At 43.5% G+C, this 26,186-nt stretch overlaps 1 protein-coding gene across 2 annotated transcripts in view; it reads right to left on the bottom strand.

Moving 5' to 3' along the window:
- The window catches only part of drosha (drosha ribonuclease III), a 142,936-nt gene that overhangs the window by 36,532 nt on the left and 80,218 nt on the right, over positions 1-26,186 (bottom strand). For both annotated transcript variants that reach the window (XM_052483247.1, XM_052483248.1), the window contains exons 24-28: positions 21,201-21,245; positions 15,988-16,145; positions 7,271-7,376; positions 5,854-5,995; positions 255-337 (exon numbers count right to left, since the gene is read on the bottom strand). In XM_052483247.1, the coding sequence (XP_052339207.1) occupies positions 255-337; positions 5,854-5,995; positions 7,271-7,376; positions 15,988-16,145; positions 21,201-21,245 (534 nt within the window). The remainder of the gene's footprint in view (positions 1-254; positions 338-5,853; positions 5,996-7,270; positions 7,377-15,987; positions 16,146-21,200; positions 21,246-26,186) is intronic.

Here is a 26,186-nt window from a genome sequence, read left to right as displayed (position 1 = left end):
GCTCGTGCTATTAGTTTAGCCATTAGCTTCCGTCGCCTCCCCTCTCTACCGGTGGTACATAGAGAAGAGAAGAGTGGTCATTGATTGGCGAGTGAGTGGCCTCTCTCGCGGTCGTGGGGATGCTGGCTGTCGATGGGATCAGAGGAGAGTGAGTGCGACCTCACCTTCAAACATGCACGCCCTCAGACGCACAGGGGAGATTGCACACACACACACGCACGCACGCACACACACACGTGCGTGCGCTCACTCACCTTCAGTCGAGGGAAGAAGCAGACGTTCATGAAGGTGTGAACGTACTCCAGATCCTTATCGATGTAGAGCGCCGCGATGAAAGCTGCCCGTGACAGAAGAGAAGAGGAAAGAACAATGAACGAGGGATGAAAGAGACATAACGGAAGGGATGAAAGAGACATAACGGAAGGGATGAAAGGGAGAGTCGATGTTTAAGAAGTAACGTCGTACAAATATAAAAAATGCTTTGTGGTTAAGAACAACATTAACACGAGAGGAGAGGGGGGAGGTTATGGAATGGGTATACTAGAAGGGGGTTTATATATCGACTGAACGGAACCGGATGGACCATGATGGCTGGCTGCTGCCTATCTGGGCCCATATATACATTTCAGGGTAGCAGTGCTGATCTAGGATCCTTTAAAAATATATATATTTTAGATCATAATGAACAAGGTTATATGGACAGATCCTAGATTGGCACTCCTACTCCGAGATGCTTTGTTGATATTGGCCCTGGACTCAATAATAAAGGCTCCATACAAGTTGCACAGACATCAAAAGGAAATAGAACATAATAACACACTAAATATAAAAATATGATCTTCCACCATAGTTAATGGAACCGTGCTGGAAAGGACCATTTAAAAAGAGAATATTTCAGCCAGAGCAGCAAAGTTCGCAGTACCATAGTATAAAAATCTTAAACGATTTCAAAGTAATCTTTTTTAACAATTCAGTTTTCCCATCAAGAAAATAAGTGACCTGTAATTATGAATATAAGTGATACATTCTTATGCTGTTTTCGATGCAAATTTTAGTGATGTAAATTCTTGATTTATTCCGTTTTTCTGTAAAGTGAGCAAGAATGAAAAAAGTATTGTGCAGAAGGCCCTTGTTTATTTTTGTGTCTCCTCCCAGTCCCTTCAGACTACACACCAGTCACCCCCCTTGTTCAGGTTGTCTAAACCATTTTTGGGTCTCCTCCCAGTCCCTTCAGACTACACACCAGTCACCCCCCTTTGTTTAGGTTGTCTAAACCATTTTTGGGTCTCCTCCCAGTCCTTTCAGACTACACAACAGTCACCCCCCTTGTTCAGGTTGTCTAAACCATTTTTGGGTCTCCTCCCAGTCCCTTCAGACTATACACCGGTCACCACATTCTAATACACAGTGTTTTATTCTCACCTTACACACAAGAGAAGGCAGGCTGGAGTCAAAGTGAAGAGAGGAGGTAAAAAGTAATATTTCAGATGCCGTGTAGAGAGAGGCTGTGTCCCAAATTAGACATTATTCCTTATATAGTGCACTACTTTTGACCAGGGCCCCCATGGGAATTGAACCCACAACCCTGGTGTTGCAAGTGCCATAATCTACCAACATAGCTAAACTGCAGTGTTTTCATTGCTCAGGTGCACCTTGTGCTGGGGACCAAAAAAAGGCCACTCAAATGTGCAGCGGTCACACAACAATGCCACAGAAGTCTCACGTTTTGAGGGAGCATGCAAATGACCTGCTGACTGCAGGAATATCCACCAAAGCTTTTGCTAGAGAATTAAGCCACCTTCAACATCGTTTTAGAGAATTTGGCAGTACATCCAAACGGCCTCACAACCACACACCAGGTGTAATCAAGCTCGACCAATACCTCCACATCCGGCTTCTTCAGGTGCGGGATCGTCTGAGACCAGCCAACTGGACAGCTGATGAAACTGTGGGTTAGAACAACCTAAGCATTTCTGCACAAACTGTCAGAAACGGTCTCAGGGAAGCTCATCGGTGTGCTCGTCTTCATCACAAGGGTCTTGATCGGACTCTAGTTCGGCGTCATGACTGACTTCAGTGGGCAAATGCTCACCTTCGATGGCTACTGGCATGGTGGAGAAGTGTGCTATTCACGGATGGTTTCAACTGTACCGGGCAGATGGCAGACGCAGATGTGTATGGCGCTGTGGGAGAGCGGATTGCTGATGTCAACCTCGTGAACAGAGTGCCCCAATGGTGGCTGTCGGGTTATGGTATGGCCAAGCATAAGCAATGGACAACAAACACATTTGCATTTTGAAAGCAGAGATACCGTGATGAGATCCTGAGGCCCATTGTCGTGCCATTCATCAACTGCCATCACCTCATGTTTCAGCATGATAATGCACGGCCGCCATGAATTTCCTTCAATTAACTGATTGCCTTAAATGAACTGTAACTCAGTAAAACCTTTTAAATGGTTGCATGTTGCGTTTATATTTTTGTTCAGTCTAGCTAAATAGCATGACTGTTCATATGCTCAAGAGCAGCACTCAATTCAGCCCAAACCCCTCAACCCAGCTGTCATCATCTCTGCTCTAGCATTTGAATAATATTTGAGGATGCAAATAATCTAGTGTGTGTGTGTGTGTGAGTTCTCCCTATATAATGTTGCCTTTGATGGATTTAAGACGGTCTCTCTGAGTGTTTCATGTTCACATCGTGTGTGTGTGTGTATATGTGTGTGTGTGTGTACAGTGCATGTCATCCTCTTGTGTCTTGGCCTTTGAAGAGCATCCAGTATGGTACACCTAGTCATGCTGCTGCCACTTGAGCCCGCCCAATACCGCCCAACCCCTTAATGCTTAGGCCTGGTCTTAGGATTCGTCCCAAATCGTGACCTGCTAGCTACATAGTGCACTACTTTTGATCAGACGCATATGAGACCTGGTCAAAAGTAGTGCACTATGTAGGGAATACGGTGCCTTTTGGGACACAGTCTCAGCCTTGATGTCTGAAGACTGGAAGGACAAGTGAGTGGAGGGAGGGCTGTAACATGTCTTTTCACTAGCCATGACACAGAGCCCTCACTCATTCATCAACCCTCCGGTCACCAAGCAAGCAGCAAAGGACTCAGAAGCCAAAGGACAAGGCCAGGTCCATGTACTCCCACAGGACAATTAAACATCTCTCACTGGCCTTTGGAAAGAGAAGATGCAAAACGCCAATAGTTCAGGGTTTAAAGACGTCAAGGAGAGGTCATGTAGCCGACGTACAAAAACATGCAAACGACAATTTTTAAAACCTCAAGGAGAGCATTGTGTACCACAGAATTACATATACAGAGCATTCGGAAAGTATTCAGGCCTCTTTTCCACATTTTGATAAAATATAGCCTAATTCTAAAATGAATTAAATACAAATCTACACACAATACCCCATAATGACACAGCAAAAAAAAGAGAAAAGAAATATATATTTTTAAAAAGTATTAAGAAGCTTTGCTATGAAACTCGAAATTGAGCTCAGGTACATGGTGTTTCCATTGATCATCCTTGAAATGTTTCTAAAAACTAGATTTGAGTCCACCTGTGGTAAATTAAATTGATTGAACATTATTTGGAAAGGCACACACCTGTCAATATGAGGTCCCAGAGTGAACAGTGCATGTCAGCGCAAAAACCAAGCCATGATGTCAAAGTAATTATCCGTAGAGCTCCAAGACAGGATTGTGTCGAGGGACAGATCTGGGGAAGGGTACCAAAACATGACTGCAGCATTGAAGGTCCCCAAGAACACAGTGGCCGCCATCATTCTTAAATGGAAGACGTTTGGAACCACCAAGACTCTTCCTAGAGCTGGCTGCCCGATCAAACTGAGCAATCGGGGGAGAAGAGCCTTGGTCAAAGAAGCAACAATAGATCTGACGGTAACTCTGACAGAACTCCAGAGTTCCTCTGTAGAGATGGGAGAAATTTCCAGAAGGACAACAATCTCTGTAGCACTCCACCAATCAGGTCTTTATGGTACAGTGGCCAGACGGAAGTCACTCCTCAGTAAAAGGCACATGACAGCCGCTTGGAGTTTGCCAAAAGGCACCTAAAGACTCTCAGACCATGAGAAACAAGATTCTCTGGTCTGATGAAATCAAGACAACTCTTTGGCCTGAATGCCAAGCATCACGTCTGGTGGAAGTCTGCCATCATCCTTACAGTGAAGCGTGGTGGGAGCATCATGCTGTGGGGAAGTTTTTCAGCAGCAGGGACTGGGAGACAAGTCAGGATCAAGGTAAAAATGAACGAAAGTAGAGAGAGATCCTTGATGAAAACCTAATCCAGAGCGCTCAGGACCTCAGACTGGGGCAAAGGTTCACCATCCAACAGGACAACGACCCAAAGCACACAGCCAAGACACTGCAGGAGTGGCTTTGGGACAAGTCTCTGAATGTCCTTGAGTGGCCCAGCCTGAGCCCAGACTTGAACCCAATCGAACATCTCTGGAGACCTGAAAATATCTGTGCAGCAACACTCCCCATTCAACCTGACAGAGCTTGAGAGAAACCTCCCAAATACAGGTGGGCCAAGCTTGTAGCGTCATTCCCAAGAAGACTCGAGGCTTTAATCACAGCCAAAGGTGCTTCAACAAAGTACTGAGTAAAGGGTCTGAATAATTATGTAAATGTAACATTTGACATAATTTCTAAAAACCTATATTTGCTTTGTCATTATGGGGTATTGTGTGTAGATTTGTTGTTGAATTTAAAAAAAAAAATTAGAATAAGGCTGTAATGTAACAAAATGTGGAAAAAGTGAAGGATGCACTGTATAATCCATTAATTAAAGGATATCTATGCCTTGTTCGTACAATAAATGCAAAATGACAATGGTTTGTGTTTAAAAATCTCAGACAGAGAGAAAGGAGAGAAGGAGAGTCCTTGGACATACATGCAGTACACACAAAATGGCAATTGATCCGTTTTCAACAGAGAAGTCAGAAGAGAGACCTTGTAAATACAGTACACATTAAATGACAATGATTGTGGTCCTCTGTAGCTCAGTAGGCAGAGCATGGCACTTACAATGCCAGGATAGTGGGTTCGATCCCTGGGACCACCCATACGTAAAATGTATGCATGCATAACTAAGTCGCTTTTGTTAAAGTGTCTGCTAAATGGCATATATTATATACAGTTGCGGTCAAATATATTGTCACCTGTGCACTTTTCTTAAATACTTCCCCAATTTTTCTAAAACAAGTTACAATTGAAACAAACTTTGGGTCTCCACACCATGTTACGGGATTGCAGCACACCTTTAATTTTTTGCAAACTTCAGTTTACAATTTTAATTTAGAAAATAAAGGTTATGGGTCTTCCAGCAGGACAATGACCCTGAACACACATCAATAAGCACCAAGGAATGGTTCAAGAAGTAACGGTGGACTATTCTCAATTATCGATCAAAGAGTCCAGATCCGAACCACATCCAAAACCTATGCCGACAACTGAAAACAGTTTGCTGCTGAAGAGTGGGCCAATCGCCCAGTAGAAAGGTGCAGCAAGCTCATTAAAACTACAAGGAGCATTTGTCCGCAGTTATCTTGGCCAGAGGCTGTTCAACCAAGTACTAGCTCCGGGGCGCCAATAATTTTGTCCCTGTCATTTGTCTTTATTAAAACACACAAAAAAATTGTTAGCCTGAGTTTAGAGAAAATTGTTCTGCAATGTTGAAAATCAAATAAAGTGTGGAGATCAAACATTTTTTTCCTTCTACTTATTTTTAGAAGAAAAAAGGGAATTATTTAAGAAAAATACAAGGGTGACAATATATTTGGTGACAAATGTATATTCAAAAGGGCTGTGAACTCTATACGTACATTCCAGCAGGTCAGCAAGGGTCTTGGTCCGGAGGGCCACTGGCCGTTTAGTTTTGTCGTTAGTGATAGCAAACTCCTGCATGCCCAGCTCCTCTGCAACTTTGGCCTGGGTACGGTTGTTGACCAAGGAGCTACGCAACAGCTGTGGAACACACACACATGCAGAAATCAAATTTAGCTCAAACACAGACATATCCATGTCCCAGATGCACTTTTGCACATACCCCCCCAAAAAATACAACAACATATGGACTTTACAGTGCAGGATATTCAGTATTTCACTCACATAAATATTACATTGTGACTCAAAGCTCTCTAGATGAAGATATGTCAAAACAAGATAAGTGCATTTCCTGCTCTAAAAGAGACAGCTGAAAACATGATAAATATAATTATAGCAGAGGGGAAACGAAAGTACAGAAGTAGAGATGAGTTCAGAAAAAGGCTGTGGGACGTCTTTGCTAACTCAGTCTCAACGACACACAGTCACATATAAAAAGCTACACATGTTGAATGAGCACTAATCTACTTGTAATCCATTTGAGTCGGAGTCTGTTTCTACTCTTGGTCAGGCCGGGACCATCACATCCTCAGTAGAGCCTGCCGTCACTTAGCTATGCTTCACTGCGGAGCTTTTATCCCACTGATGTCACATCTACTCTCTTCCACTAACAAATATCTAACTGGAGATCTGATTTTACTTAGCAGCTTTTAGTTAAGACGTCTCTATGACAAATTGGTTCCAGAACCAACACTGTATGTTCTTTCTTTCTGACTGCAGAGAACGGAAGAAAAAGGAACCAAAAAAGAAAGAGTGTCTTTTTCTTGGAGGGGGGGGCATTCAATATTGATTGAAAATATGGAAAATTCATGAATGGAATGTTCCGGAGGTTACCTTTATACAAGAGGCACACAGAAACACCCCTAACACCACACACACACACACTGTTACAGCACCATCAATATGGAGAAAGTCCATCTCTCTCCATCTGTACTCTACTGCCATCACAGGGGAGAGAGAGCCTCCTATCAACAAAGGGCCTGCTATTAAAGACAAAGCCACTTTCCCATACAACAAATGGCTACCCAACTCTCTTGTGCTCTCTCTTTCTCTCCCCCTGACACACTTTTTTCAGCACACAAAGACATGGGAAGAAAGAGGGAGGGACACAAAGAGGAGGGAGAGTTAAAGAGAGGTGCACTAGTAAGTGCAGTGGGGGAGTAAAGGATGCAGTGAATAACAGAGAAAACAAAGATGCGTACACACTGCTGCTTATAGATGTTCATAGTAAAGGGACGAACCGACGGGGAGACAAAGATGGAGGGAGAGCGATGGAGAGCACAGAGAGAGAAAGAGGAGTGCAAGATGAGGAAGAAGAGATGGAGAGACATTAGGGGTTTGCTTGGAAGTCCTTACTGTTAAGTGTCCTTCGTGGTGGTCGGGGAAATGGATGAAGAGGTACTCTGTAGCCACCAGCTGCATGATGGAGTCTCCAAGGAACTCCATCCTCTGGTTGTGGCCCCTGGAAGACAGGGGGAGAAGGGGTAGGGGTGAGGGAGGAGAGAGCGGTAGAGAGAAGCAGAGGCCGGGAGAGATGGGTAAAGAGGGGTGAGGGAGAGGGAGAGGAAAGACGGGTTTATTTCAGGTACACAGCATTTTGGCTTCAACTCAAAATGCGGCTTCAACGTTCAGTCAAACCCATGGGGGCTTTACATCTGTATGTTAAAGCTGCAATATGTAACCTTTTGGGTGACCTGACAAAATTCACATAGAAATGTGAGTTACAGATCTGTCAATCTCATTGAAAGCAAGTCTAAGAAGTGATAGATCTGTTCTATGTGCACCATTTCTATGCTTCCCGTTTTTAAGTTTGTTTTTGCATCTTTTAATTTGGGTTTTGTACACCAGCGTCAAACAACAGAAAATACAACATGTTGGGCTATGGAATATATATTTCACAGTGGTTTAGACGATACAATGATTCTCTACACTTGTTTTCTCACATCCACTGAAATTAGGTGAACTATTAGAATTTTAGCAACTAGGAAATGGCAGAGGGATTCTGCTTAGCGCATCTTTAAGAGTTGCGTGCTGAATGAGATGTCCTAAACCACTCATGTGCGCGCACGCACAAAGTCTATACGGTTACTGTTAAATAGAATTGCAAGCTTGGATTGGATAAATGATACCGCTGCACGTAGGCGAGTTTCAATTGATTGCGTTGCACTAACTAGGACAAGCAGACACGCACAGCACGTGTGCAAACACAGGCGCGCACAAAAAAAACCTTTCCTACATTAAACCCCCACCCCTACTGATATCTATGGATGTGTTTGATCATCTTCAGTGAGTGACCGAGCATCATACTTTCTATGCAGTAGTACCATGCTGGACAGGGAGGTGCACTTTACTGTAACTGCAGTGTGGTAGGAGATGGAGGAGAGGCGCTGCGCAGCAATGCTCTTTAATTAAACAGAATTATAGATCAGTGTTGCAGATGTAGGTTGATGTTGTGCCAAGGAGCCAGGGCGGGTAGCACAGACCACAGTGAGAAGAGTGGATCCAAGGGGGAGATTTACATAGACATGGCTGCATCCCAAATGGCACCTTATTCCCTATTTAGTGCACTACTTTTGACCAGGGCCCATATGGCACTAGTTAAAAATAGTGCACTGAATAGGGCATTATTTGGGAAGCAGCCAGAGATGTGAGGATCAGCAGGTGAGAGCAGGAGAGTACAGTTAGAGATGAGGGGAGAGGAGAGAGGAGTGAAGGAAGGGGGAGAGAGAGGAGAGCATCACATCAAAGGTCAGAGATTATTGTCCCCTTTCTGTGGCGTCGGCTGGCGCGTTTTATGTTATGCGGCATATCTGAACTGGGAAATTCTTCTGGAATGTGCTTCATTAGGATGGTGAGAGCAAGAGCGCGAGAGAGAGAGCGAGCGAGAAAGCGCGGAACGAGTGCTGCAGCATACTGTACCTCAAGATTTGTGTGTTAGATGTGAGTGAGCATGTGTTTGTGTGAGAGAAAGAAAAAGAGCGAGAGAGAAAACGAGAGAGAGAAAAAAGCGAGAAGGCGTGTGAGAGAGGGTTGGGGAAGAAGAAAAGCATTTCAGTGTGAAAGGCACAAAGAGCCGTCCCTTATTCCCACCAACAGGAGGCACAATGCAGCGGTAGTAGTGGGTAGGTTAAGGGAGGGGAAAACAAGGGGGAAATTAAAGTAAAGTGTGAATCCCAGGTCTTTATTCCGCCCTGACTTTCAACTAAAAAACCTTTAACAGCTTCAGGAGCACCACGTTTCAGGGACGACTGTTCCATTTTGTAGCGCCTGTGGGAATGTATGACTGTGTGCAAGTGGCTTTTCTGCGACTTGGGAGTTCTATCTTTTAGGGGAATAGTGTTCCCCACAGCAGGGGTCCTGATCTGACCGGGGAGGCTACACAGTACATTCGGGAAAATATAAAAAAATACAACCCTTTTCCACATTTTGTTACGTTACAGCCTTATTCTAAAATAGATTAAATAAATGTTTTTCCTCATCAATCTACACACAATACCCCCTAATGACAAAGCGTAAACAGACAGACATTTTTGAAATGTATTAAAATAAATTCCTTATTTAATTATGTATTCAGACCCTTTGCTATTAGACTGGAAATTGAGCTCAGGTGCATCCTGCTCCCATTGATCATCCTTGAGATGTTTATACAACTTGATTGGAGTCCACCTGTGGTAAATTAAATTGATTGGACAAGATTTGGAAATGCACACACTTGTCTATGTAAGGTCCCACAGTGGACAATCCATGTAAGAGCAAAATTGTCCGTAGAGGTGTGAGACAGGATTGTGTTGAGGCACAGATCTGGGTAAGAGTACCAAAATGTCTGCAACATTGACGGTCCCCAAGAACACAGTGGCCTCCATCCTTAAATGGAATAAGTTTGGAACCACCAAGACTCTTCCTCGAGCTGGCTGCCGAGCCAAACTGAGCAATCGGGGGAGAAGGATCCTTGTCAGGGAGGTGACCGAGAACCCAATGATCACTCTGACAGAGCTACAGAGTTCCTCTGTGGAGATGAGAGAACCCTTCCAGAAGCACAACAATCTCTGGACCAATGCACCAATAGAGTGGCCAGACAGAAGCCACTCCTCAGTAAAAAAGGCACATGGCAGCCCGCTTGGCCCCTAAAGACTCTCAGACCATGAGAAACAAGATTTTCTGGTCTGATGAAACCAAGATTAAACACTTTGGCCTGAATGCAAAGCGTCACGTCTGGAGGAAACCTGGCACCATCCCTAAGGTGAAGCATGGTGGTGGCAGCATCAGGCTGTGGGGATAATTTTTCCAGCAGCAGAAACGGGGAGACAAGTCAGGATTGATAGAAAGATGAATGGAGCAAAGTAGAGAGAGATCCTTGATGAAAACCTGCTCCAGAGCGCTCAGGACCTCAGACTGGGGCGAAGGTTCACCTTCCAAAAGGACAACAACCCAAAGCACACAGCCAAGACAACGCAGGAGTGGTTTTGGGACAAGTCTCCGAATGTCCTTGAGTGGCCCAGCCAGAGCCCGGACGTGAACCCAATCGAACATCTCTGGAGATACCTGAAAAAAGCTGTGCAGCAATGATCCCTATCCAACCTGACAGAGCTTGAGAGGATCTGGAGAGAAGAATGGGAGAAACTCCCAAAATACAGGTGTGCCAAGCTTGTAGCGTTATACCCAAGAGGACTCGAGGCTGCAATCGCTGCCCAAGGTGATTCAACAAAGTACTGAGTAAAGGGTCTGAATACTTATGTAAATGTGTTTTTTCTGTTTTTTTATTTATTATATATTTGCCCAAAAAATTCTAAATCCGTATTTGCTTTGTCATTATGGGGTATTGTGTGTAGATTGACAGGGAAAAAAATGTTCCAACAATTTTAGAATAAGGCTGTAATGTAACAACATGTGGAAAAATTCAAGGGGTGTGAATTTCTTTCCAAATGCACTGTATATAACCTGAGCAGAGCGAAGCGGGAGGAGAGTAGTGGTGCGGCCTCTCGTGGTTTGGGATCATTGATCCTGGCAGCCATTGAGTGACCTAATCATTAGGGGCCTATGAGAAAAAGGGTTGCTTCCCAAATGGCACCCTAATCCCCTTTATATTGCACTACTTTCAGGTAAAAGGTATGACACTACATATGGAATAGTGTCCCATTTGGGAGGCAGCCGAGGGGATTTAGTGGGTAGAGACTGAGCTTGTCTCTGGTCTCTGGGATCTCTAAAAGGGGTGAACTCACAGCTCCACGTCCTCCAAGAGGTCAGCCTCTATCCATCTATTTCCACCACCATGACGTTACTGTGTCGGTGTGTGTGTGTGCGCGTGCCCGTCTCCTCTAACTGTACTTTCCTATTGTACAACCTTCATTCCAGTTTCCAGTGTAATGAGATCAGTCTTAAGGTTGCCCTACATCAGAGGTGTCAGACTCACATTGCTACCGACCTCTTGTTCTCAATGAACACAATTCACACTATCTGAAGCTAGATTTGATTAAATTTCAAACTCAGTTCTATCAGCATCACATTTTAATCAATGATGAAGAATTGTGGGCGGTCTAATTATTTTATCATGAAAGGCTGGAAATGTTATATTATCTCCCCTCAGAGAGTCAAATCAGACGCACTGACAGCATTACAACGCTGCAGAATTTAGATGAGCTGGAGTCGGATGTTGGATCGGATATTGAGCTCGAAATCGACGTTGCTGATGAAGAGTCATCTGTTTCTGATGTTCACTGAGCCTCCGCCTCCGATGCCTGAGCCACACCGCAGAAAAACCAGAACTGAGCCAACATACGTTGATCCCAACTGCCACGGTGAGACAGAATTCTGGAATGAATGGCACGATTTGGGTAGAAAAGACTGACGAGAGTGCAACAAGGGGGACTTCACAAAGAGAGCAGGCCTTACACCTCAAGTAAAGAGACATTTCCAGAGCACTGGACATATCGCTTTGTTTATGTGCTGTCATGACTCTCCTGGGGGTGGGTCAAAGGCCTAAAATGAGCTTGGTATATAGCTTACAACCGGTTGGTCCGGTTTGGACACGTTAACACTCAGTTGTAAATTAGGCAGGAGGGGAATCTCTCCCTTTTATATTTTTGTGATGATAGGATTGTGATTTTAGTTCTCTAATGAGATCATAGCACCCGCTATGAACAAGGCAGTTAACCCAATGTTCCTAGGCCATCATCGTAAATAAGAATTTTTCTTAACTGACTTGCCTAGTTAAATAAAGATTAAATAAAAAATTGAAAATATACTTTGCCTCATAACTAGACACGCCGGAGGGAGCTCAAACACCCCTTTTTACTCGAGGGTATAAAATGCGGCTAGGTCTTCAAGGGGTTGGAAACTTTCCAGAATCTTTCCGGGAATTTTACATGGGAAGTTAAGTCCGGGAATTTGGGGAATTATGGTTAAATTCATCAAAACAGTTAGTTTATAACAGTGAACCTTTTTTGTGGGATTATAGAAATTTGTGGGATTATAGGCAATTCTAGGTTTTGTGGCATATTTTGGTTAAACTATCTCCAATTCAATGGAATTGCAAACCTCTGCATGAACAGTGCATTCGTCCATCACATGTGCAATGCACTCTTCCATCACATGTGCAGTGCATTCTTCCATCAAATGTACAGTGCATTCTTCCATCACATGTACAGCTGATTCTCAAGATCTTGATAATTTGCAAATAAATTCATTAAAGATCCTACAATGTGATTTTCAGGATTTTTTTCCCTCATTTTGTCTGTCATAGTTGAAGTGTACCTGTGATGAAAATTACAGGCCTCTCATCTTTTTAAGTGGGAGAACTTGCACAATTGGTGGCTGACTAAATACTTTTTTGCCCCACTGATATAGTTGAGTTTACTTCGGGAGATGGTAACTCGTTAACCTCTCTGGGATATGTGGGACGCCATCCCACCTGTCCAAAATCCAGTGAAAATGCAGAGCCCCAAATTCAAATAAAGTACTATAAAAATGTGACTTTGACTCATGAAATCACACATACAACACACCAAACTAAAGCTACACTTGTTGTGAATCCAGCCAACGTGTCAGATTTCAAAAAGGCTTTATGGCGAAAGCAAACGGTGCCATTATCTGAGGACAGCACCCCAGCAAACATTCACAGACAATCATATTTCAACACTCCAGGCGCGACACAAAACGCAGAAATAAAGATATAATTCATGCCTTACCTTAGACAAGCTTTTCTGTTGGCACAATATGTCCCATAAACATCACAAATGGTCCTCCTGTTCGATTAATTCCATTGATATATATCCAAAATGTCCATTTATTTGGAGTGTTTGATCCAGAAAAACACCGGTTCCAACTCGCGCAACATGACTACAAAATGTCTAAGTTACCTGTAAGCTTTGTCCAAACATTTCAAACTACTGTCCTAATACAACTTTAGGTATTTTTTTAACGTAAATAATCAATCAAATTTAAGACGGCATAAACTGTGTTCAATACCGGAGGAAAACAAAGTGGAGCGTGGTTCAGGTCACGCGCCTCTAACAAAGAGTACACTTCTCTCTAGCCTCGTTCTGAACAGTGATACTTCTTTCTCAAAGGAAAAACCTCAACCAATTTCTAAAGACTGTTGACATCCAGTGGAAGCGATAGGAACTGCAAGAAAGTCCCTTAGAAATCTGGATTCCCAATGAAAACCCATTGCCCGCCAAATAAGTTCTGTTATACTCACAGACATGATTCAAACAGTTTAGAAGCGTCAGAGTGTTTTCTATCAAAATCTACTAATAATATGCATATCTTACCTTCTGGGCCTGAGTAGCATGCAGTTTAGTTTGGACACGCTTTTCATCCGGACGTGAAAATACTGCCACCTATCCCAGAGAAGTTAAACAACTTTGCCCGTGGTGCCCCAAATTCCTAATGAGTTAATTGTTACATGATTACTTTCATATAGTAACAAGTAAACATAGTAGGTAAATAGAAGTCATCACATTAATGAGAGTCACGTCACGACAGTGTCACGCAGATGTTGCAGCACATGAGAGATTGTACTGTCGCTCATGCGCACAGAAAGGTTAACAGTACGTGGGATACAGTATCTTGTCATGGCTATATTTCCACGAATATTTCTTAATGCAATTCATCATTTACAATTGTTTATGCACTATTTATCAAGCGTTGATGCTTATGTTTGCACACCTTGTGGGTTGACATGCATCTGACGCGTTTGCAAAAGGAGACTTCCAGCAACGGTCTCAACATTCTCTAGCGGGTACTTTTAGGCTGAAAGGCCCAGAGGTTCTAGTGTTAAGGACACCGGAGTACTTACATTGGGCTTGACTAATGTGCAATCAAATTAAGCAATAAGGCACAAGGAGGTGTGGTATATGGCCAATATACCATGGCTAAGGGCTGTTCTTACGCAAAATGCAACATGGCGTGCCTGGATAGAGCCCTAAGCTGTGGTTTATTAGCCATATACCACAAACCCCCGAGGTGCCTTATTGCTATTATAAACTGGTTACCAACGTAATTAGAGCAATACAAATAAACGTTTCGTCATGCATGCTGTCAGCGAATCAGCATTCAGGGCTTGAACCACCCAGTTTATAATAATACATTGAGAATTGGGGCGGCAGGGTAGCCTAGTGGTTAGAGTGTTGGATCAGTAACCGGAAGGTTGCAAGTTCAAACCCCCGAGCTGACAAGGTACAAATCTGTCGTTCTGCCCCTGAACAGGCAGATAACCCACTGTTCCTAGGCCGTCATTGAAAATAAGAATTTGATCGTAACTGACTTGCCTAGTTAAATAAAGGTCAAATAAAAAGTAATAATGGGTTAGCATTGCAGGCATCTTTCTCTACCTTGAGGAGGACAACATTCAAAGGTAACCTTGACAGCTCAACTTCCAGCCCTCTAATCGACTTCACTGACCGTGAGTAGCGAGAGGATCTGACATTAAAGTGATGGATTAAAACACACACGCCATGCACAAACGCTTAAACGTCCTAGTTGGTCATTTGGTTTAGCTGTCCAGCTCACTATTGTGTTGCTAACATTTCACTATTGTGAATGTATCAAACGCCTACACAGTGAAGCACATCTCCTAAAAGCCTACATGACTCGTGCAATTACGTTCCATTACATGTCATTTTTAACAGCATTTTTAACACAATGAATGAACAATGCTACAGTACAGTTGGTGAAAATCGAATAAAGACAGCTTGCTGTCGAAACGTTGATGAATAAAGTATTGCATCAGAGTGTGCTTTTAAAATAATGCTACAGTGTAACACCAAAAGGTAACAATGTTAATCTCGAGTCAAGTATGATTCATACAGACTTACTCAATAACACATTGTTTACACTCGAGGAAAAAACACCCATTCTTCACACTATTTTTCGACAGTAAGTTGCAAGCAATGAAAGCCTTCGATAAAAGGTGAGAAGCAGGCAGAGAAACACGGTGGTTCTTCACTCAATTGAAATCCTTAATGTCAGAAACTTTAGAAAATCAATGATTTCCCCATTATTTTAGACATGAAGTTAGATTTGATTGATTTGCCTTTTGAGACAATTATATTGATGTTGGAATCTGAAATGAACTCTGGGGTCAAATCAAGTCAAAGAACATCTCAAACATTTGTTAAAAATAAATGTGTATCCATAACACATGAAGTGCCAATTAAAGGAAATAAAACCTGTAGCAATAAACTAAGAAAGAGAGAGAATGAGGTGAAAGAATGAGAGAGGGAACAAAAGAGAGAAACAAAGAGAGAACTTAACAGAGGGAGGGAGGGAAAGACCATTCGCACGAGAGAGAATGAATTAGAACCAAAGCCTCGGGCCAGCTAGTAAATATAATTAACATTTAAAAACTACATTTCCCATGGGGGAGCGGGGCTGGGACCTCACTAGCGGAGTCAGGCAATGGCTGGAGAGGGATTTTAGTGTCCCGTGGGAGGACTACACAGGCTGCAAAAGACCCAGGATTAGGCAGTGGGACAACTACGAGTTGCACAGTCCATCAATCACTACGGTACTGGGACGGAGGATAGACCGGGGAGCCACGCACGCAAGCACACACGCACCCCTCCCATACTCACAGTGTGAGGTGGTTGAAGCCCACGGTCCTCAGTGTGAAAGCTCTGGCCAGCAGGCGACAGTGTGTGAACATAACACCGATGGTGTCCTCAAAGTCTGTCAGCTTCTGAAGCACCGGAGACGTCTCGATAAGCTGCCTGTCCGTCTGCGGCTCCTGCACCTGGTAAAACACAACACAGCATTTACAGCTAAACACCGCATGAAAAGAGCGGCACCTCCGTGGAAATCAGCTGTGGTTTAGATTAGAGCAGGGATAGGCAAGTCTAGATCTGAAGGGCAGGTAGAAGACTAGAGGTGAGCAAACTTTCTGGCTTGAGGGCCACATCGGGATTTCAGAATTCAACGGAGGGCCGCTCAGATTTGATTTTACTGATTCCTTTGCGGGCCAGGAATAAGGCAGTTATTTGAAAATATAAGTCCATTATATTTTCTATACTCTTTCTATCTAGTCAGATGTTTTCCTAACACCCCCTGCCCCCCCGTGGTTGCTAGTTCAGTGCAATAGGGTTTTAACAGAGACAGAACACTGCATAATAATGATGACCTCCCTTATTAGGGGAAGGGATATGCTAGAACGCATGTGTGAAATCAGGAGAGGGCTGTGTGTGTGTGTTAAATCAGGAGATGCACTAGGTCTAATAGATGCATTCATCAGCCTCTAGCAGAGAGCAGTATCTGCAGTTGAAGTCAGAAGTTTACATACACCTTAGCCAAATACATTTAAACTCAGTTTTTCACAATTCCTGAAATTTAATCCTAGTAAAAATTCCCTGTCTTAGGTCAGTTACGATCAACACAGAATAATAGTAGAGAGAATTATTTATTTCAGCTTTTATTTCTTTCATTACATTCCCAGTGGGTCAGAAGTTTACATACACTCAATTAGTATTTGGTAGCTTTGCCTTTAAATTGTTTAACTTGGGTCAAATGTTTTGGGTAGCCTTCTACAAGCTTCCCACAATAAGTGGGGTGAATTTTGGCCCATTCCTCCTGACAGAGCTGGTGTAACTGAGTCAGGTTTGTAGGCCTCCTTTCTCGCACACGCTTTTTCAGTTCCGCCCACACATTTTTTATAGGATTGAGGTCAGGGCTTTGTGATGGCCACTCCAATACATTGACTTTGTTGTCCTTAAGCCATTTTGCCACAACTTTGGAAGTATGCTTGGAGTCATTGTCCATTTGTGGCCAAGCGTTAACTTCTGACTAATGTCTTGAGATGTTGTTTCAATGTATCCACATAATTTTATTTTCCTCATGATGCCATCTATTTTGTGAAGTGCACCACTCCCTCCTGCAGCAAAGCGCCACCACAACATGATGCTGCTCCCGGGCTTCACGGTTGGAATGGTGTTCTTCGGCTTGCAAGCCTCCCCCTTTTTCCTCCAAGCATAACTATGGTCATTCTGGCCAAAAAGTTATATTTTATGGTGGTTTTAGCACAGTGGCTTCTTCTGTCGGAGAGGCCTTTCAGGTTATGTCGATATAGGACTCGTTTTGCTGTGGATATAGATACTTCTGTACCTGTTTCCTCCAGCATCTTCACAAGTTCCTTTGCTGTTGTTCTGGGATTGATTTGCACTTTTCGCACCAAAGTATGTTCATCTCTAGGAGACAGAATGCGTCTCCTTCCTGAGCGGTATGATAGTCAAAAGTAGTACACTAAAGAGAGAGTAGGGTCCCATTTGGGACATATTCATAATTTAAATTTAGACATTGACCGTGTTAGCTTCACATGTATAGCAAGTCCGTTAAGACCAAATTCTTATTTACAATGAAGGTCTACCCCGGCCAAACTTCGATGATGCTGGGCCAATTGTGTGCCGCCCTATGCGATTCCTAATCACGTCCGGTTGTGATAGAGCCTGGAATCAAACCAGAGTGTCTGTAGTGATGCCTCTAGCACTGAGCTGCAGTGCCTTAGACCGCTGCGCCACTGGGAGTCCCATAGGGCGGCGCACAATTGGCCAAGTGTCGCCGCCATTGCAAATAAGATTTTGTTCTTAACTGACTTGCCTAGTTAAATATATATTTGTAATTTTTAAAGTTGGATGGATGTCCTTTGGATGGTGGACCATTCTCGATACACAAGGGAAACTGTTTTGCGTGAAAAACCCAGCAGCATTGCAGTTCTTGACACACTCAAACTGGTGCGCCTGGCATTGCCCATTCACCCTCTGAATGCCACACATACACAATCCATGTTTCAATTGTCTCAAAGCTTAAAAATCCTTATTTAACAGGTCTCATCCCCTTAATATACACTGATTGGAGTGGATTTCACAGGTGACATCAATAAGGGATCATAGCCTTCACCTGGATAGTCTCCGTCATGGAAAGAGCAGGTGTTCCTAATGTTTTGTACACACAGTATATATTCCATTGAGCACTGGAGAGCAGTAAATATTGCACATTGTCCCTCTGAGTTTACCTGCTTTCATTGAAGCAATATAGACTAAGCAGTGGTGGAATAGCTAGACGCCAAGTGTCAAACAGACAGAGTGGTTGGTTGCCAACTCTACATTTTAATTGGACGGCTGCTGGAAATGTCATGGTTCCGTCTTCCCACTTTAGCCCCAAAGAAGACTTTCACATCTGCCTTCCTCTTAATTAACGACAACTGTTTAAATGCCATGCGTCACCACTAACGGCATTTGACGAGTCCAGCATTCATAACACTGTATCACACAAACACATACTTTTAGTCTGGCATTTAGTTTGACACATTTTTTATGTGGAGTTTTTCTAAGGGGATGATGGCTGGCCTGCTAGCAACGGTTCAAAAGGAAAAATCAATCATGAAAAATAAAAACAATGTGGAAAAATTACCAGGTTCAATGCGGAAGACACATTTTGGTTGAATGCATTCAGTTGTGCAACTGACTAGGTATCCCCTTTCCATAATAAAGTGTAAATCTGAGCACACTCCGGCCCAGGTGGCTCTCTGATAGGGCTGGGAATTGCTAGGGACCTCACAATACGATATCATCCCAATACTTAGGTGGCGATACGATAAGTATTGCCATTCTCGCGATTTCATATGTATTGCGATTTGATACTGTGATTCTATTGTAATATGTTCCAAACACACTGCTCACTATATGGCTGCTCCAGAGAGACAAGAGCATTAGAAAACAAGTTTTGACCAATCAAGGAAATAAAAGTGCTGAAAACATGTTGACCCAATATTTAAAAAGTTGGAGAACAAGCTATAGGATGAAAAATACCGGAGTTTTGGCGCAGGTACAGCCGAATAGCGCAGGCTAACAAAGTCAAATATCAATATAATATAGTCCAAAAACAACATTGCGATAAGTAACTATTTTCTCCCCCATCACAACTCTGAGCACTCAACAGTTCTGGCCTAAAGCATGGAAAGTAGTTTCAGTCTCCGTATTCAGACTCATTCACACTGAACCAAAAGGGGATGTGAAGCTTGCGTTGCGTGTTGACGTGAATGACACAGTGGTAAATGATTTCGGAGAGCCGAGGGTGGTGATGAGGCAGGTGCTGGTGCAGAGCGAGAGAGCAGAGGGGAACAGGGAGGACATGAAGATGTGCATGTTGTCAACCAGGAATCGTTCTGCTCTGTTTCACTTTCTCCACAGACTGACTGAGTCAGGAGCGCTGCGCAGGCAGGCAGCACTTAGCCATGGTGTTTATGCTAATGTAGCACATGGGCCAACAGACACAGAGGTGCACGCACACACCATTACTACAGAACAGGATCCTGGAGATGGCTTGGCATCACCATAAGCCTGGGCCTCTTTATTGGTGAATCTCTTTCAGCAAACTAACTCCTGACGATCATCAGCCTTCATGTCCTGCCTGGAGTCAAAGAGGCACCTGGTAACCCTGTGGGCTGAGAGAGAAAGATACACCTGGTAGCCCTTTAGGCTGAAAGACACCTGGTAACCCTTTAAGGTCAGAGAGAGAGTCTTTGTGCCAGATGTGGATTCTCTCTGCTAACCAACTTCACCAACATTACCAAAAACAGATGTCTTCACTTAAATAATAATCTTATTGTAAATTGATTAACTCATGTTAAAAGTCATTCAAATCAAGCGTACATAAACTAAGCCAGCCACACAAGGTAAGTAGGAGAGGGAGACCAGACCACCCTGACTAACCCACAGCAGACTGAATCAGGGTGGAAATATGGAGAGATGGAAGGATGGCCTTTTGCTCCAAACCTCGTAATTACCCAGGAGTGGTCCCTCCCTGACCGCTGAGGATTGTGGGATTGACCTCAAGGCTCCACCCTCACCTCAAAGGCTGCTGGTGGGAAGGGCATGGCTGAAATTACCATCAGCTGCCATCGTTAGAAGCTAGTAACAAGTCAAGAATGAGTGGCTGGAGCATTTTGGTAAAACAAAGACAATAAGTGGAACTGACACACAAAAACACAAGCACGCGTGTACACACACACACAAGCAGTGTTTGGGTCCCTGGAGGCCCCATGTGATTTGGGACTGGAGAATAATCCTGTTACACCATCTTTGATCTCTTCTTCCAAATCCCGATTTCAAACAAACATGCTCTTCACTCCACAACCCAATGTTTCTAGGCAGATCATGCAAAGCAAGGGGGAGAGAGAGAGGCAGAAAGAAAGAATTAAGACAGTATGAGGAGAGAAAGAAAGAGAATCAAATATATCGAAAGAGAATAAAAGTTAGAGCGACAGAGACGGAGCATGAAAGAGCGAGAGGGTGTCTGGGTAACAGTAAGAAAGAGAAAGAGGATTATGGAGAGCAGAAACAGCAGCTAGACAACAGAGCGAACTCGCTAGAAATGGAGTGTGTTCACACAACACACCGCCCCTGCTGCACCGATACATACGAGCCGTTTCTGCTTTAGGCACACGCCAGACACACAGACGTGTGCTACTGTCTTCTGCTGTTTTAGCAGCATTTACATTGATCATATCCCACAGCAGACAGCAAAACTCATGTGGAGAGGATAACTGGAACAGTGTGTGTGTGTGTATGTATGTGAGGGAAAGCTGTGCTCTATGGGGAGGGGGGCCTTACATACACTATATATGCAAAAGTATGTGGACACCCATTCAAATGAATGGGTTTGGCAAGGTAAAAATCTGTCGTTCTACCCCTGAACAAATCAGTTATCCCACTGTTCCCCGGTAGGCCGTCATTGTATATACAATATCCATTCTGAGCATTGCAGGGATAAACAGACAAATAGATTATTTCCAACCAACCTGCAGAGGATGGGGCGGGTAGTTGAGCCACACTTCTCGGAGGTCCTGTAAAAGGGGAGATGAGGAGAGATGGAAAGAGAGAAAGAGGGGGAGAGAGGTTACTGAGTGAATTTCTTTTGGAGAAGCCTTCATAACTCCACGGAGGGAGATACAATAACGGAAAGTGTACCAAATGGCACCATACTGAAGTAGTGCACTAGTGCCTTTGGAAAGTAATCAGACCCTTTGACTTTTCCCACATTTTGTTACGTTGTAGCCTTATTCTAAAATTGATGAAATAAAAATAAAATCTGCAGCGATCTATACCCAATACCCCATAATGACAAAACAAAAACAGGTCAAGAATTTTTTCCAAAGTATTAAGCACACAAAACAGAAATACTTAATTTACATAAGTAATCAGACCCTTTGCTTTGAGACTCGAAATTGAGCTCAGGTGCATCCTGTTTCAATTGATCATCCTTGAGATGTTTCTACGACTTGAATAGAGTCCACCTCTAGTAAATGAGCCTTGAGGTCGAAGGATTTGTCTGTAGAGCGCCGAGACAGGATTGTGTCGAGGCACAGATCTGGGGAAGATTACCAAAACATTTCTACAGCATTGAAGTTCCCCAATAACACAGTGGCCTCGATCACACTTAAATGGAAGAAGTTTGGAACCACAAAGACTCTTCCTAGAGCTGGCTGCCCAGACAAACTGAGAAATCGGGAGAGAAGGGCCTTGGTCAGGGAGGTAACCAAGAACCCAATGGTCACTCTGACAGAGCTCATCTGTGGAGATGGGAGAACCTTGCAGAAGGACAACCATCTCTGCAGTACTCCACAAATTAGGCCTTTATGGTAGAGTGTCCAGACGGAAGCCACTCCTCAGTAAAAGGCACATGACAGCCCGCTTGGAGTTTGCTAAAAGCCACCTAAAGACTCTCAGACCATGAGAAACAAGATTTTCTGGTCTGATGAAACCAAGATTGAACTCTTTGGCCTGGATGCCAGTGTCACGTCAGGACGAAACCTTGCACCATCCCAACAAATAAGCATGGTGGTAGCAGCATCAGCCTATGGGCATGTTTTCAGTGGCAGAGACTGGGAGACTAGTCAGGATCGAGGGAATGATGAACGGCGCAAAGCACAGAGAGATCCATGATGAAAACCTGCTCCAGAGCGCTCAGGACCTCAGACTGGGGCGAAGGTTCACCTTCCAACAGGACAAGGACCCTAAGCACACAGCCAGGACAAAGCAGGAGAGGTTCGGGACAAGTCTGAATGTCCTTCAAATCAAATCAAATGTTATTTGTCACATGTGCCGAATACAACAGGTGAAATGCTTACTTACAAGCCCTTAACCACCAATGCAGTTTTAATAAAATAAAATAACAAATAATTAAGGAGCAACAATCAAATAACAGTAGAGAGGCTATTTACAGGTGGTTCCAGTACAGAGTCAATGTGTTATATACAGGGGGCAACGGTTAGTTGAGGTAATTGAGGTAATATATACATGTAGGTAGAGGATAATAAACAGAGTAGCAGCTGCATAACAATAGGGGGTGGGGACAATGCAAATAGTCCAGGTAGCCATTTGATTAACTGTTCAAGAGTCTTATGGCTTAGGGGTAGAAGCTGTTAAGAAGCCTTGTAGACCTAGATTTGGCGCTCCGGTACCGTTTGGTGGCTGGGGAACGTGCCAAATTTTTGGGCCTTCCTCTGACACCGCCTGGTATAGAGGTCATGGATGGCAGGAAGCTTGGTCCCAGTGATAAACTGGGCCGTACGCACTACCCTCTATAGTGCCTTGTGGTCAGAGGCCGTGCAGTTGCCATACCAGGAGGTGATGCAACCAGAGGGGGAATACGCATTGTCCTGCCCTCTTCACGACTGTCTTGGTGTTTGGACCATGATAGTTTTTTGGTGATGTGGACACCAAGGAACTTGAAGCTCTCAACCTGCTCCACTATAGCCCTATCAATGAGAATGGGGGCTAGCTCGGTCCTACTTTTTCTGTAGTCCACAATCATATCCTTTGTCTTGATCAGGGGAGATGATTGTGGACTACAGAAAAAGGAGGACCGAGTACAACCCCATTCTCATCGATAGGGCTGTAGTGGCACAGCCAGAGAACGGACTTGAACTCAATCGAACTTGTCTGGAGAGATCTGAAAACAGCTGTGCAGGAATGCTCCCCATCCAACCTTACAGAGCTCGCAGAAGATCTGCAGAGAATAGAACTCCCCAAATACAGGTGTGCCAAGCTTATAGCGTCAAACCAGACCTGCGGCTGTAATCACTGCCAAAGGTGCTTTAACAAAGTACTCAGTAAAGCATCTGAATACTTAGGTAAATGTCATTTTTTTATTTTATTTTACCCGTTTTTGCTTTGTCATTATGGCATATTGTGTGTTGATTGATGATGGGGGAAAAAACACAATTTAATCCATTTAGAATAAGGCTGTAACCTAACAACATTTTGAAAAAGGGTTCTGAGTACGTTCAGAAAGCACTAGTGCCTTTTAAAATAGTGGACTATATAGGGAATATGGTGCCATTTCAGACACAGCCTGAAGCATCTGCTGCCTGGTGTCTGACTGACTGTGTGCCTGCATCCCAAATGGCACCCTATTCCCTACATAGTGTTTTGGTCAAAAGTAGTGCACTATGTAGTGACTAGGGTGCCATTTGAGACGCAGCCTGAATGAGTCAGCAGCTTGTCATTCTGAGCACAGAGGTCTCCTCAATGACCATTAGAACACCAGGGGAAGGCACGCACACACTAAAAACACACATTTGAAAGCTCCCATCGCCCCACACTGACAGACAGTGCCCTCCTTTTCCTCGGCCTGTGGAGAGAGATATGCATTTGTGCTGTGTGTTCCTCCCGTTCGGTCACTTAGTCTCGCTGTGTGCCACGCTGCATTAACGGCGGTGAGATGGGCTGGTTGCTAGGGAGACAGGTCGTCAGGACCCAATTTGGTGTTGGTGTCATATTGGGTTGGGTGAGTCATTCCAGAGAGAGACAGGGGGAGAGACACAGAGGGACAGAGACAGAGAAATGACAGCCGGTGACGTTGTCTGTCATAAGGGATTTCCAAGTGGAAAAAAGATCAACCATTAAAGATAAGAACCATTCCAAGTGAGTTTGGCCAGACGGAGCATAGGGATGGACGATATGGCTTAAAAATTGTCCCGATATTATATATATTATTATTATCATTTAAAAAAAAAAAAAAATGATTTTTTTAACTTATGGGCAATTCACATTTTCTCTCTAAATAAGCTTTTCAGGTCAGTTAAAATGTCAAATGCTGCAAGGTTGTGTATTTATTTTCTTAGTCAACCTTGTGTTCTGTTTCGTTGGGTTCTAGAACGTAGCCCTGTTTCTTTGTGTTCTTGAACGTAGCCCTGTCTTTCCTTTTTGTTCATTGATTTTACCTGTGTTAGTTACCTGGTCTCATCAGCACCTTATTTAGTTCAGTTCATACATCCTTCCGAGAGCAACTTCTCCCAACCATCCAGGAACAGTTTGGTGATGAACAATGCCTTTTCCAGCATGATGGAGCACCTTGACATTAGGCAAAAGTGATAACTAAGTGGCTCGGGGAACAAAACATCGATATTTTGAGTCCATGGCCAGGAAACTCCCTTAGACCTGAAACCCATTGAGAACTTGTGGTCAATCCTCAAGAGACGGGGGGACAAACAAAAACCCACAAATTCGGACAAACTCCAAGCATTGATTATGCAAGACTGGGCAGCCCTCAGTCATAATGTGGCCGAGAAGTTAATTGACAGCATGCCAGGGCGGATTGCAGAGGTCTTGAAAAAGAAAGGTCAACACTGAAAATATTGACACTTTGCATCAACTTCATGTAATTGTCAATAACATCTGACAAAAATATCTAAAGACACTGAAGCAGCAAACTTTGTGGAAATCAATATTTGTGTCATTCTCAAAATTATGGGCCACGACTGTACTAAGCCTTTTCCTAGCTCGTTTGTGAGAACCAGTTAGAGCCTTCAGTCGTAGTTGTTTCACCTGCCTATTTGCCTACCTGTGTATGACCATGATTCCTGCCAGCTGCGAAGGCGAAATAAAGACCTGCTGCACGCTGCGTGTGAATCGACACCCTTTTCTCCCTGAGTATTCATTACAGATACACTGCATTTAAAACAGTCAGCAATAATCTAATGAATCCAGGGCTTGTGAAATGACCCCTATGCTAAATACAAGCCTCCCACAACCATTAACAAAGATTAACTAAGAAATTGTATTATTTTAATCAAAATAGTTTAACCTGCTTTTATTATTATTATATATATTTTTTTTTTTTACAACAATCACTGATCCGACTTTCAAGTCAGTCTTTGAAAGTGGCCTTTTTGTAAAAAATAAATAAAATCAGTACCACGCATAATGCACATTAACTAATAATGACTAACTTATTGTCGCAGGCATTATAGAAAAATGAACACAGTTCTCAAACAATATCTCAAGAACAAGCCCACGTGCTCGTAAGTAGCCAGCTAATCTTGATACTTCCAGTTTAGCAAACGTGGATCTACTTGCTAGTTAAAAAGGCAGGGCAGTTGAATTGTTACGAACCCACCCCTGTGTCTTGTCTCCAACTGCAGCTTGTCCACTTTGTTCAGATATTGAAATCAAGTGGCCTGACTTATTTCTCACATGTATAAAACACAGACTAGACAGCTAGTATAACGGTCTTTGGGTAAAATGCTGCCAGCGGTACGGCAAAATGAGCATTCATTTGCCCGAATCAATGTTGATACTCCCGTATTAGTAGTGATGATACCTAGAAGGGTATTGTCAGAGAGGTTAACTTCTCAATGTGTATCGGTGTCTATTTGACTGATCCCGTTGGGCCAAACCTCAAATGCAATTTGTGAGTTGAGACAGCTTGACCGAGGTAGAAGTGATCTTTCATCTTTGTTTTTGTGAGTGGCAGGGGGAGGGACTTGCTGTGTATGTAAACA

The sequence above is a fragment of the Oncorhynchus keta genome, chromosome 28, assembly GCF_023373465.1.
Source record: "Oncorhynchus keta strain PuntledgeMale-10-30-2019 chromosome 28, Oket_V2, whole genome shotgun sequence".
Classification (NCBI taxonomy): Eukaryota; Metazoa; Chordata; class Actinopteri; order Salmoniformes; family Salmonidae; genus Oncorhynchus; species Oncorhynchus keta.
This window is presented reverse-complemented; position numbering and strand designations above follow the sequence as displayed.